Source organism: Capricornis sumatraensis, chromosome 17 (assembly GCF_032405125.1).
Source record: "Capricornis sumatraensis isolate serow.1 chromosome 17, serow.2, whole genome shotgun sequence".
NCBI lineage: Eukaryota > Metazoa > Chordata > Mammalia > Artiodactyla > Bovidae > Capricornis > Capricornis sumatraensis.
In genome coordinates this window covers 68,274,558-68,289,392 of record NC_091085.1, presented here as the reverse complement: position 1 = coordinate 68,289,392, position 14,835 = coordinate 68,274,558, and the positions used below count along the sequence as shown (strand labels likewise).

The 14,835-nt window shown below is 48.6% G+C and overlaps 1 protein-coding gene across 2 annotated transcripts in view; it reads left to right on the top strand.

Annotated features, from left to right (window-relative positions):
- The window catches only part of RPH3A (rabphilin 3A), a 62,413-nt gene that overhangs the window by 13,059 nt on the left and 34,519 nt on the right, over nt 1-14,835 (top strand). For both annotated transcript variants that reach the window (XM_068990089.1, XM_068990088.1), the window contains one exon: nt 1,699-1,845. In XM_068990089.1, coding sequence (XP_068846190.1) covers nt 1,699-1,845 — 147 coding nt within the window. The remainder of the gene's footprint in view (nt 1-1,698; nt 1,846-14,835) is intronic.

The window sequence follows — 14,835 nt, the reverse complement described above, 5'->3', positions numbered from 1 at the left end:
GTAATTACTGATTCCCCCCCCACCCAACAGGGACAAGAATTTCTAGTGGTGTTGAGCCCTGCATTCCGCTTGGATGATGCCCCTCAGTGCCTCGGGGGTGGAGGATATTATTAGTGGAGAGAAAGATAATTTGCCATAGACCGTAGCATTAGCTCTCTACCCAGCTCTGATCCTCTGCACCATCCCTGGGGCTACACGGATAGGCATTCAATTCACCTCGTATTGGGGAGGTTAAGTGTGCAGGCTGCCCAGTTCTGAATTCCACCTCTGCCACTTCCCAGCCGTGCGACCTTGGGCAAGTTGTCTAATTTCTCCACACCTGAGTCTCCTCACCAGAAAATAGACAATAACCATCCCTGCCTTGTAGAAATGTGAGGATTAAATGAAGTAATGTGGGCCTCCAGGAGGCGCTATGTCAGTATTTGCTGCTGCTAAGTGGCTTCAGTCGTGTCTGACTCTTTGCCACCCCATGGACTGTAGCCTGCCAGGCTCCTCTGTCCATGGGATTCTCCAGGCAAGAATAATTGAGTGGGTTGCCATGCCCTCCTCCAGGAGATCTTCCCATCCCAGGAAACAAACCCACATCTCCTACATTTCCTGCATGGGCAGGCAGGTTCTTTACCACTAGCACCACCTGGGAAGTCCATGTCAGTATTTGCTTTTTTATCGAAACAAAAAAGTCAAGAAGACCACAGGATGGAACTTAAATGCTACGGGAGCTTTGGAGGCAGGAAATCTAGATGTTTGTGTGAAATGGAGAGATTTTTATAAAACTAGTTGGCAACTAGTTTAAATTTGAAAAAAAAATTCTGTGGCCCACACTAAACATATTTGTGCCAGGTAAGTGTTGGGGTCAACCTGGGATCCAGGCCCTCAGACCGCTCTCCCAGAATCTTTTCCATTCCAGTTGTAGAAATCTACTGTTTGGACTCTTTTCCTGAGAACACCATTATCCTCCAGGTTTCCATGAAAAGTGAAAGTCGCTCAGTTGTGTCTGACTCTTTACAACCCCATGGACTGTAGCCCACCAGACTTCTATGTCCATGGAATTCTTCAGGCCAGAATACTGAAGTGGGTAGCCGTTCCCTTCTCCAGGGGATCTTCCCAACCCAGGGATAGAAGCCAGGTCTTCCACATTACAGGCAGATTCTTTATTGTCTGAGCCACATGGGAAGCCCAGGTTTCCATGAACTTCCTGCAAATGTCAAGTCAAGAGTGTCTGCCACATGCTAAGCACTTAAGAAAAATAAACTCAGCAGAACCCTATGAAGGATGTATATGTTTCCCACTGTGTGTGTGTGTGTGTGTGTGTGTGTGTGTGCATGCTCAGTCACTCAGTCACATCCTACTCTTTGCGACCCCATGGACTGCAGCCCACTGGTCTCTGTCCGTGGGATTTTCCTGGCAAGAATACTGGAGTGGATTACTATGTCCTCCTCCAGAGGAATATTCCTGACCCAGGAATTGAACCCCTATCTCCTGTGTCTCCTGCATTGGCAGGTGGATTCTTTACCACCGTGCCACCTGCAAAGCCCGCATGTGCCCCATTGTAGAGATAAGCAAACTGAGGCTCTGAGAGGCTGGGATTCTTTTGCCTGAAGGGATTTGAACTGAGGTTTACCAGACTCCAGAGGCTAGAGCCTAACCACAATGGCCTACTTTCTCTCCAGCCTCACGCCTTCCCAAATTACCTTTCAGGCTCCAGACAGGATGGTCTGTCCACCCCAGCGGTCAGCCAGACAGACAGAGGAAACAGGAAGAGCTGACAGATGAGGAGAAGGAAATCATCAACAGGGTGATCGCTCGCGCTGAGAAGATGGAAGAGATGGAACAGGAGCGAATCGGGTGAGGCCCCGCGCTTCCCTCCATCCTGGGGGGGCCGTGCTGCCCAGGGCGGGGTGCTGGGGGAGGGGACGGGGCAGGGCTGCCTTTGGGGTTTGTCATCTGTGACGCGCCGAGCCACCCACTCAGGCAGAGCCGGAATCCTTGGTGCAGGAGATGAGAGAGCCGGGAGAGGAGGAAGGAGAACAGGGGAGAGAGTGGGCTGGGGGCTGGCTGGGGAGAGGCGCGTCTGGGCGTCTCCATTAAAGATGGAGAAGGGGGGACCTTCTCAGAGGCAGATGGGAGATTGTCTCTGGAGGCTGGAGGTGTGTGTGTGAGCACGGGTGTCTCACCATTTCGGCTGCACAGAAATGTGTTCTAGTGACATAGGTCGTGCAGGTTCCAGAACGTACAGCTGAGGGTGAGGTAAGGGGGAGCAAGTCTATGTCAAAGACAAAGTCCGGGAAAGAGAGCACACGCCTGAAATGAACTATATGAGAGAGCGGGAGAAATCCTTCCTAAAGGGGAGCCAGCGTGAGAGTGAGGCTGCAGAGATTAAGCTGGTGGGTCTGGATGCCATCCAGGGTTCCATCCCCACTCCCCGCTTACCAGCTGCAGCTCCCATGCATGTTGCTTCAGCCCCTGAGCCTCGGTTTGCTCTCTCTAAAATGGGGGAAATAAAAGTCATCGTCCCATAGGACAGTCATAAGGAGTGAAGTGATACTTGTATCTTTCCTGGCCCAGGCCTGGGCATTCAGTTCAGTCGCTCAGTGGTGTCCGACTCTTTGCGACCCCATGGACTGCAGCATGCCAGGCCTCCCTGTCCATCACCAACTGCCGGAGCTTGCTCAAACTCATGTCCATCGCGTCGGTGATGCCATCCAATCATCTCATGCTCTGTCATCCCCTTCTTTTCCCACCTTCAATCTTTCCCAGCATCAGGGTATTTTCCAGTGAGTTGGTTCTTTGCATCAAGTGGCCTGGGCATACTTTGCATTTAACGAATGGTAGGAGGGGGAGGAAAGTGGGGTTTGGAGGGCAGAGGTAACAAAAACACATAAGGGATGGAAGAAGGATGTGTGGCGTGTGTGTGTCAGGGAGTGACAGCATCAGTGAGCCAGGGCAGTGTTAGAGAGAGAGGGAAGGCTAGCAGGTGGGCTTGGGAGGGGTGGATGAGGAAGTGAGAGGGGAAGGGAGCCTGGGAGAAGAGAAGAGTGAGTATGTGTGTGTTGGGGGTTGGGGGTTGCGGTTCATGGCATGGGTAGAAGTTTCCACTGCCAGGACTCAGGGAGGCCACCAAGCAGTCCTCCAAGACTGAACCTCAGATGGGAAATGGGAGGGGTCACCGAGATGTCACCTCCTTCCCAGACCTTTCTTCCCTGGGGCAGAGTGGGGAGCAGCCTTTGCTGACTGCTTGCAACTAGTTGGGCACTGGGGTGTCCTTTCATCTCCCTGCCCATCCACTTAGCAGGGGGTTAACAAGATTCCTGGGTGGAAAATGATGTTCTGAACACACAGGAAGTGGGCGCCTTTGATTTGACCCTCTGCAGATCATTTTGTTCAGGGTGGGCTGGGGCCATCAGAGGTGATGTTGGCAAATGGCAGATAACCTGTGCCAGGCAGAGTCAGCTGGTGTTCAACCCTCCATCAGCTTCCTGAGTAGGTTGCTAATGGGGAGAGGTCTTGAGGGGCTTGCTTACAGGGCTGAGTTTTTATTTTGCTTTTAAAAAGATATATCAGGAATGAGGAGTTGTCCAGGCTGGAAGTCTTGTGAGTGTGTGGGTGTGAGCTTGAGTGTGTGTTCACTTCAACCAAGAAGGGGCCTCAGCCTTGCAGAAAGGATATCCTTGCAGAAGGATATGGATGTTAAATTCTTGCTTGGAGGCAAGAACTTCCAACCTTTTTCCTACATAGCACTTTCCCACCAGCTAACACACTTTGTATTTTACATTGAGTTTGACTGTTGTGTGTCTCTCCCTATCAGATGATAAGATTCCTGAGTGTAGACATTGTTGCCTCTTTTGTTCACCACGGACTCCCCAGACCTAGTACACAGTAGGTGTGCAGTAAAGTATTTGTTGAATGAGTGAGTGCTCCTCCCATCCACCCAAGTCGGTTTCTTTGTGCATCTCCTGTGGCCATGAGGCTGGAGAGCTTGGAATTTTGTAGTCCAGGGTCCAAATTTCCAGAGAAGACACTACGACTGGCTGGTTTAGATTTATATCAGAATCTATCCCTGTTAACTAGGCTGTCTTTGGGTGTGAATTAAGGGGATCTCTGTGAATTAAATGGATTCTAGCTTGAACATTCAAGATCAGGGTAGACGGGCTCCCCGCCTTATCCCCATGTCCTCCTATTTGCCTGATCTGGTGACCTGGTGGAAGAGCACAGCAGTTAACCCCTGAGGCCCCAGAGTCAGAGAGACCTGGGTTCAAATTCCAGCCCTATTTCGTATCCCCTGTGTGACCTTACGCAAGCCACTTGAGCTCCTCCTTCCTCAATTTCTTCATCTGCAAAATGGGAAAGCTCTGCAGATCATTTTATTCCTGGATGGAAAATGATGTTATGAACCCACAGGAAATAGGTGCCTTTGATTTGAACCTCTGCAGACCCTGATGCCGGGAAAGATTGAAGGCAGGAGGAGAAGCGGGTGACAGAGGGTGAGATGGTTGGATGGCATCATCGACTGAATGAACATGAGTTTGAGCAAACTCCAGGACATAGTGAAGGACAGGGAAGTTTGATGTGCCGCATTCCAGGGGGTCGCAAAGAGTCAGACACAACTTAGCAACTGAAGGACAGTAAGAACAGGGATAACTTAGCACACACTTCTCTGGGAGTGTTTAATTCACATACAAAATATTTCATGGTGCCTGGCACAGAGCACATGCTCAGTTAATGGTGATGATCATTTAACAATGCATTTGCTGAGGAAATGCATTTCTTTACACCAACCAAGGCCTCCGTTCTAGAATTATGCCCGAGACTGTGGTTTGGCAAGCCCCTGGCTTCCCCTGAAGGAGACCTGAGAGCCTTCCAGTGAAGCAGGGGCCAAGCTCATGGTGACAGAGTGTCCCCTTGCTGAGACACATTTTCTCATCCTGCCAGGAGGCAGGACAGTCCTGGAGGATTCTGGCTGCTGCTGTTTCCCCGCGCCCTTCCAGCTGCTAGCCCTCGCTGGTAGCATCGCCAGAGGCAAACCATGCTATTTGTGTCTTATGAGCTCGAACCTGCCCTCATTCCTGTTCAACCCACGCATCCCTGGAAGGGGATCAGAGTGGAGTCAGATGAAAGGAGAGCGACACATCAGACGCAGAGTGAGGCTGAACACGGGGTGCCATCGGGGCTCCCCCTCCAGAACCTGAGGCTCAGTTAATGAGCCTTGGGGGCTTCAGTTCCCCACCCATCCAGTAAGGCAGGTCAGCCTGGGTCTCAGAATCCTTCCTGATCCAACTGTGAAGTATTTGGGAGTGTCTGGTGGAGGACCCTGTACCATGTTATTGGCTGCCCCTCTCAGCAAATGAGCTCTTTCTATTAAACCTGTGGATATAACTGTGTCCCCTTCTGGGCCCAGACACCAGCTCTGTGATGCTGAACTTCCTTTTCTGTTACCTAACAGTCATCTGAGAGACATGCAAAGTCATTGTTTACATAATAAGCAATCATTATAATGGGTACCATTTATAGGCTGAGTATTTACTGTGTGCCAAACACTGAATCTAAAAACTTCATATAGGCTTAACTCATTAACTGCTCCTCTCAGCCGGATCAAGTAGTTTCTATTATTATTCTCATTTTGCAGCTGTGGAAACTGAGGCTTAGAAAATCTAGGTCACTTGTCCAAGGTCACACAGAGCTAAGAGACATGTCCCTCTCTGGCTGACTCTCAGAATTACGCTCCTAACTATTAGGTGTCTTTCCTGAAGTCCTGGCCTCAAATTGTTAGACTCTACAGAATATGGGAACGTTTAAAGCTTGGGTTTGGAGGGGACATTGGAGAAGGAAATGGCAACCCACTCCAGTACTCGTACCTGGAAAATTCCACGGATGGAGGAGCCTGGTAGGCTACAGTCCATGGGGTCAAAAAGAGTTGGACATGACTGACCAACTTCACTCACTTTTGGGGGAGTTAGAAGCTAGAATCCCTTCTATACTGGCCCAGTAATTCCTTCCCAGTGATCTTACTAACCTGTTTCTACCTCCAAAGCTGTCAGAGCTTGTCTCCATGGTCCTAAGGCCATGGAGAATTCCAAGTGAGAATCAGCCCCGGGTGTCCCAGGAGGCGCTGCCTCCCTGTGGTGGTTTAGCTAGAGTTAGATGCCCTGGGGAGTCCCAGGAGATGCAGCTGGCTAGAGCTGGTTCTCGCCTTGGAGCCTCTTTGCTTTTGACCAAGAGGATGTCTAAACCTTCACTCGCTACTCAGCCCACAGTCAAGCTCTGCTGTCTTCAGCATTCCTGGAGGGAAGGATGACACCCAGAAGGGAAATCCATTAAAGAGCCTCATTTTGCCCCACATTCCTTATTCAAGGCTATGTGGGATCTCAGAATTTATTTTGCATGCCCTGACTGCTGTAAACTTTCTATATTAGTTGGGACATTTGGCTTGCAAGAAAGGAAATTAATTCCAGCTAGACTGTTTGAGTTATCTGTGACTGCATCACATACCACCCGACACTTACTGACTGCCAACAACCACAATTTACTATTTTTCATGATCCTGTGGGTTAAGAATTTAGGCAGGACTCTGACAGATTGATTTTCTGCTCTGTGTAGCATGGGCAAGGGGTCACTCATTCAACTGCATTCAGTGAGTGAGTGGGTTGGACTGGAAGGGCCAGGAAAGCTGCAATCCTTTCACACAGTGTGCTCTGCATGGCCCCTCTATTTCCAAGAAATCTTTCCTTATTCAGTTGTCTGACCTGAGTTCCTTTACCTGGCAAAGAAAGCAAAGATGGAAGTCATCGGGATTCTTAACAGCTAGGTCTGGGACTGGTAGAGCATCACTCCACTGGGTTCTACTGGAGAGGAGTAAGAGATCCACCTCTTCCTGGAAGAATGACTTAAGACGCATCCAGGGGAGGAAGCTGTAAATGGGAGTTTTCTTTGGAGATTCTACTCCATTAGGCAAAAAGGGGAATTGAATACAAGGTTTCAGAGGTATCTCAAGGGATCCAAGGACAGGGACACAGCCTAGACTCACGAAAGTTCTGCTTCTCATCCACATCTTAGAAAATATAGTCACATACTATACCTCTTCAGTTGTTATACTTCTTCTTAGCCCTAATTCCAAATTCCCAAGAAAGAAACTCTGATTGGTCCAGGTCATCCTGAGTGCCTGCCTCTCATCCAATCAGCCGTGACCAGAGGTGCCAGGCTATACAAACAAGGATGCTGAGCTTCTCAAGAGAGTGCCAAGGTCCTTTGTGAACTGAACAGACACCCCGAGGGTGCCCATAGGACTTTTAAAGCATATTAAATCTGGAATTAAACATTTGCCTGGGGAAACTTGTGTGTGCAGGGTTTGTTTTTGTTTTGTTTCCCTGGTAGGTTCCTCCATGTCTTTATCATATTTCTTTCTTTCAGAGCCTCTCAAAGGCATTTGCTCACATATTCTGTCTGCAAGGGGACAGGCAGCCTGGTGGCTTCCTTTCGAGGTTGATGTCCCTCAACAGATGGATCCGAAGAAGTAATTAGGATTTGTCATTAAGCTTGGTGTCCAAACACTGTGATGGAGGAGGAAGTCAAAGAGACACCAGGAGACCTGTTGTTGACAAAATCTGTTGGATTTCTGTCACCTCCCCATCTCAGTTCCACCATCCCCTATAGTCTTAGCCCAGAATTTTTCTCAAAGTGTGGACAGAGGGAGAAGTGAGTAATAATGCTTGGAATTGCTGCATCTAATTAGCTAGGCATCTTTCCTATGGCTTGACAAGCTGACAGCAAACCAGGTCATCTTCTCCTCCCTGCTACCTTTTTTTTGTTTTTTTTAACTCAGAGTCCTAGACATTCTGTGGCTAGAAGTCAGGGGTTCTGGGGCATCCTGATATTATAAACATAGTTATCTGTGTGTATGTGTTCATTTTTAAGAAGAAATATTCATAGATGTCATCAGGTTTGGGGGGATTCTGAACCCCCAAATGTTGAGAAACTGAATAGTACCTCAGTTTTTCAAGGGATCAGATCAACACTTTCTTATGTCCATGCATCCTTAATAATATATGGAATCTGTTTGCACAAGATGAAAACAGTGAGTGAATGAATGAACGTTGCTCAGTCATGTCTGACTATTTGCGACCCCATGGACTATACAGTACTGAAGTAGATAGCTGTTCCCTTCTCCAGGGGATCTTCCCAACCCAGGGATCAATCCCAGGTCTCCCCCATTGCAGGCGGATTCTTTACCAGCTGAGCCACCAGGGAAGCCCAAGAATACTGGAGTGGATAGCTGTTCCCTTCTCTAGGGGGTCTTTCCAACCCAGGGATCAATCCCAGGTCTCCCCCATTGCAGGCGAATTCTTTACCAGCTGAGCCACCAGGGAAGCCCAAGAATACTGGAGTGGATAGCTGTTCCCTTCTCCAGGGGATCTTCCCAACCCAGGGATCAATCCCAGGTCTCCCCCATTGCAGGCGAATTCTTTACCAGCTGAGCCACCAGGGAAGCCCAAGAATACTGGAGTGGATAGCTGTTCCCTTCTCCAGGGGATCTTCCCAACCCAGGGATCAATCCCAGGTCTCCCCCATTGCAGGCGAATTCTTTACCAGCTGAGCCACCAGGGAAGCCCAAGAATACTGGAGTGGATAGCTGTTCCCTTCTCTAGGGGGTCTTTCCAACCCAGGGATCAATCCCAGGTCTCCCCCATTGCAGGCGAATTCTTTACCAGCTGAGCCACCAGGGAAGCCCAAGAATACTGGAGTGGATAGCTGTTCCCTTCTCCAGGGGATCTTCCCAACCCAGGGATCAATCCCAGGTCTCCCCCACTGCAGGCAGATCCTTTACTAGCTGGGCCACCAGGAAAGCCCAAGAATACTGGAGTGGGTTGAACCGGGGTCTCCTGCATTGCAGGCAGATTCTTTACCAGCTGAGCTATATGGGAAGCCCCCAGTGAACACAGATGTCTTCCTAATTCGTTAAGCAGTCCAGTGCCTGGCATAAGAAGAAGAGAGCAAATGAATGCATGTTGGATAATTCTAAACCCAACTGACTAAGTCTCTCATTGAATGATTTTAACTTTGAGATTTATCAGACTTCATCTATAAAATGGCGAGTTGGAGTTGGACTATGTCCATCTCCAAATCCATCTAGCCCAAGGTTCTTGAACCTTGGCACTATTTACATCTGGAGACAGATAATTCTTTCTGGTGGGTGTGGTTCTGTGCCCTGAATTTTTTAGCAGCTCCCTCTGGCTCCTTCCAACTGGATGCCAGTGGTAACTGGGACTGTTACCAAGTTGTGACAATCCAAAATGTCTCCCGACATCGCCAGATGCCCCCCTGAGGGGCAAAATCATGCCCCATTGAGAATCACTGCTCTAGCCTTCTTGCTGAGTGACTCAAAACAGGAAGAAGAAACAAATGAGAATTTTCCTGCAACTGTAACTCAACTTCTAGGGAAATAATAATAGTTCACCCTTACAAAGCACCATGTGTTGGCAGTGTACTCAAAGCTTTATGCAGATTCATCTATGTAACCCTCTCAACAGCTTTATGCGTTAAGCCATATTATTATCATTTCCATTTTACAGATGAGGCAACTGAGGCACAGAGAGGTTAAGCAACTTCCCAGGGTTGCGCAGCTAATAAGCAATACAACTGGGATTGCAAACCCAGACTGGCTGGCTTCAGAGTTAGATGCCTATTCTGCTATTCTATAGAGAGATTTAAGCTCTGGTTTTTCCAGTAGTCATGTATGGATGTGAGAGTTGGACCATAAAGAAAACTGAGTGCCCAAGAATTGATGCTTTTGAACTGTGGTGTTGGAGAAGACTCTTGAGAGTCCCTTGGACTTCAAGGAGATCAAACCAGTCCATCCTAAAGAAAATCAGTCCTGAATGTTCATTGGAAGGACTGATGCTGAAGCTGAAGCTCCAATACTTTGGCCACATGATGCAAAGAACTGACTCATTGGAAAAGACCCTGATGCCGGGAAAGATTGAAGGCAGGAGGAGAAGGGGACGACAGAGGATGAGATGGTTGAATGGCATCACCGACTCAATGGCCATGAGTTTGAGCAAGCTCTGGGAGTTGGTGATGGACAGGGAAGCCTGGCGTGCTGCAGTCCATAGCATTGCAAAGAGTTGGACACAACTAAGTGACTGAACTGAACTGACTGATAGAGGGATAATCATTTATAGCCAAGCATTCTATTAGGAACTTTCAAATATGTTGCATTACCTTTGATCCCTACTATGTCCTCTCAGAGTGAGAGACTACTATCTTTACTTCACAGATGAGATTACCGAAGTTCAGAGAGGGTAAGTCACTTGCCCAGGGGTACACAGTCTTTTCATGGCCAAACCAAACTCTGAACTTGAATCTGTCTTTCCACATTATCTTATTGCCTTTCAGAGGTGCAGGTAGGGAAGGCAATTGACAAATGACTTCAGAGCTTCAGGGAAGTCAATAATTTACAGGGTGTCTCATATATTCACTCAGGTTAAAAGATTCAGTGTCACACACTTCTTCCTACAGTGGGGCAGTTCACCCTTCTCCACTGTCCCTTTTGGGCCTCAGCATCATATTTTCTCAACCCTACTTTCCATGACAAGAAAGGGCAGGTGCAGGAGTTAGAAGGGGCCCCAACTGTAAGCACTGAAAAGAAACAAAGGCTTCATTCTTCCAAAGTGGGTAACAGCGTCCGAGTAGCTAGACCCAGCCTCCAGTCCCATCTCGGGCACCTGCTGGCTGTGTGCCCTTGGTAAGTGACTTCCTGTCTGTGTGCCTCATTCCCCGCCCCCCCAGCCCCCCATAAAATGGGAGTGAATAATAGAACTGACCCCACAGGTTGTATGGCTTAAGGAAAACAATGCGCAAGGAATGCTTAGCACAGCACCGGATAACTGGTGCTATTATTGGGTTTAAATGACCCACTTCCTTGCCTGGCTGACTACATTAGCCCCGCGGAGCCCTCGGGCTTTCTCTAGTGGCTCCAACCCTGACCCGGGGTGACCCCCTTCCCCAAAGTGCTGGGGTCCAGACAGGAATCCCACTGACCAATCCATCAAGGAGAGAGAGTAGGATCAACAGCTCCCCAGCTAGTGACGGTAATAAACAGCAGTAGAAATTAATGAGTCTGAACTGCACGCACCCTGCATGCCAGCAGCATGGCTTCATGATGGAGGGACTTGGTCATTTAAGGACAGGTTCCCGAGAGACCTTGGCGTTGGAGTCTCAGACCAGCCCCCTTCAGAGCAGCCATGTTCACAGTCTAGATGACCCAGTCTAGACTTCAGGAAATGCCAAGTCGAATAAACCTGGTGGTAGCATCTCCCCACTTGGCAATGGGGTGATGGGGAAAGCAGCATGCCCCTGGAATTAATGGTGTGTGTACGTGAGGGAGAGAGACAACACGACGCACTCTCTCGCTCCCCTGCGTCTTCCGAACCGTCGTGCCGTCACGCTCCATCGAGGCTCTAAAGGCAGCTGTCTGTCTCCGCACCATCAGTGATGGAGGCCCAGCTTTTTGCCATTCTCCCCACCGGTTCAGGGACCAGCATGTAAAGCCAGCACACCTTCACAGGCAGGGTGTTCTCAGCTCTGCAGCTCACCCCTTCAGACCTACTTTCTGGAGCAGCTGTACATCTGTTAGGCTTCTCTTTGACATTCATCAAGATGTTGCAGCACTGCTGGTTTGAAAGCTCTAAAGCAGTTGCCTGAACATTTCTGGGGCCAATTTGGATTTTTTGAAGGGAGCCTGAGCTCGACGAACAAGCACTGTCAGATCTGCAGTTGGCTGGTATCCTTGTCTGCAGAAGGCAGCCAACTAGGGCTAGGCTCCTTGCAAAAGCAGAGTGTGTACAGCCGTGTGTGTGTGCAAGCATGCTCTGTATGCAGGTGACAATCACACCCATGCTCCTGTGTGGTTGTATGTTCCATCTGTGTGTGTGGTTAGAGATGGGCACATGAGTTCTGTCAGTTTCTAGTCACGGCAGCCCCTTTAAAAGCTTTCGAAAGATGGATTTCATGTGCAGATTTTAGCACCCTGGTTACATAGGAGAAAAATGTGAGCATAGGGAGCTATTAAAGCCACAAATTTCCAGAAGAAATAATTAGCAGCAGCCACAACTGAGTAGTTACTGTGTTCCGGGCATTTTACAAACACTCTCGTTTTATCTTTGCAACAATTCCAGGAGGCAAGCACTTTGTTTTCATTAAATTTACAGATGGAAAACAGAAGCTCAGAAAGGTTATATAACTTTCTTAAAGTCTCAGAGCCAGGAAATCGCAAAGTCCAAAGTCCAAAGCCCAAAGTCCACTTGCACCCAAGCAAGGTCACTGCAGAATGGACACCCCAACTCCTGCATCATAAGTGCCTCACATTTCTTAATTCTGAAAGAGAGAGAGAGTGTGTGTGTGTGTGTGTGTGTGTGTGTGTGTGTGTGTGTGCGTGCACGCGTGTTCATGTGCGTGTGCATGTGTGGAGAGAGTCTATGTTTTCCTGGAGTTGACTACCCAGAGAAGGTGATCAGAAACTTCACAGAGTCCAAAAACTTGATTTGTCTGACATCCACAGCCAGGCAGGGAGGAACTGCCCAAACCCTGCTCCAGAGAAGAGAACCTGAATCTGATTCTGACCTGAACCAGGTGGAAACAGAACTTGCATGCCAGATGGGGCAGGAATATAGGTGTAGTGGGTAGAATAATGCTACCCTGCAAAGATGTTCACATCCTAACCCCTGGAACCTGTGACTGTTACCTCCCATGGCCAAAGAGACTTTGCAGGTATGATTAAGAATCTGGAGGTACAGAGATTACCCTGGAATAGCCAATATAATCACATGGGTCCTTATAAGAGAGAGGTGGGAGGGTAACAGCAAGCTTGGCAAATGCTACCCTGCTGGCTGAAGATGGAGGGAGAGGCCACAAGCCAAGGAATGTGGGCAGCCTCTAGAAATTAGAAAAGGCAAGGAACAGGTGTTCTAGAGCTTCCAGGAAGAACGCAGCCCTGCCTGCCAGTACCTTGACTAAGTGAAACCTGTGTCAGGTACGTAATCTCTAGGACCCTTATGCTGTCATAAGCCACTAAGCTGTAATTTGTGACAGCGGCACTAAGAAGCTAGCACAGAGGGACTCCTGAAGCCAGCTAGCAGGCAGTGGCATCTCATGGGCTTCCCACTGTGTACCCTTTCACCACTGAATTAGAGCCACTGGGGACAATCTTATAGTTTCAAGAGACCTGGTCCAATCCCATGTGTAGACAAAGTCTGGTGACCTGCCCGCCTCATTCCACCTAGAACCACTTTGGCATTTGAAACTCACTGTTCCAAGACTGCAGGGGCTCCATCATATGTCCATACATTGTCTCAAAATGGGGGAAGTTGGGTTTCCTCTACCTAAAGCCCTTCATGCTTTCCCATCACTGTTAGACTCAAGACTTTGAGGGAATGGCCCCTGCCCACCTCTCCAGCCTCATCTTCTGCCGTCCCGCCCAAGGGCTGTTAAGCAACTCTCAACTCCCTTGCACTTGCTGTTCCTTCTTCCAGTGCTTTTCCTCACCCTCTTTACTGGTCCAGCTCCTCTTTATCCTCAGGTCTCATTTCAGTGGTCACTTTCTCTGAGGCCCCATCCTACTTAATGTCCCTCCCTCTGAGTTTTCACAGTTGCCCGTGCTTGTTCTGCAGAATACTTACTCTGAGCCTAATTATGATGATCAATGTGATCATTTAAAAAATGTCCGAGTCTCTCACTAGAATGCCAGCTCCGCGACGGCAGGCGCCTCATCTGTTTTGCTCCCCGTTGTGTCCTCGCTGTCTACTGTCACATAGTAGTTTCTCCATAAATATTCGTCACATGAATGAATAGCCCATTTGCGTCTATTTGGACAGCAAGGTCAGAGCACCTCAGGAATCCACTTCCCACCACCTCCAGGGGTTGTCTGTTGGTGCCCAGAGGAGGAGACCATTAACCTTTCTGGTGCCTCCGGAAACATCCTGGGAAACGGGAGATGCCCACCCAACTTCACTGAATCACCATCAGCTCCCCTTAAGCACCCAGCCTGGTGATGGACGGGTTTCCTGGATCTGAGGCACGAATAGGAATCATAAAGTTAATCAGGCATGTAAAGACACAACTAGAGAGTGACAGCCACGTACAGTGTCCAGCTAATTGGGCACTTAATGTGGAGACATTAGACAGGCAAACAAAGCTAGCCTGCCAATGCGGATGGGTCTTCTCTCTGTCAGTGAAAGTCCTTCAGTTTCAAAACACAAGGAGAAATCTTGATGCTTCAGCCTCAGCATCTGAGAATCCCTGAATGTTGCCCAGGGGAGGAAGCTTGGGGTGCATCTCATCTAATTGCTCACATTATTGTTTGGGGTGAAAGCACACAGAGCACAAAGCTTTTTCTAGGTCATTGACTGGATAAGGGGTAGGATTTAAGGCCATGGCTTTCAACCGTTGGCTTACATGTTATCTATCTCCAAAAATGCTAATTTTATCATCTAACATAAAGTAGCTCATGTTTATTACAGAAAGTTAAGAAAGTATAGAGGAGTCCAGCTAACTGGGTGCTTAAGGGAAGAGGGTAGCACAGGTATAAAAGAAGGGGGAAAAAGGTACTCATAATCCCACCGCCTGGAAATAATCATTGTGAATATTTCAGTGTGTTTCTTTTATAATTTTTTTTCCCCTGGTGCACACTAGGCAAATGTATTCAGATGAGCATGTTCCAAACCCAGCCTTATATCACGATCACAGTTCTGCACAGATTTGGGGGATTTTCCTCCACTTAACATAAGGCGGAGAGCATTTTCTCGTGTGGTTTGTCCCACTGCTTCCTTCCCTCCTGAAGCATTTCTC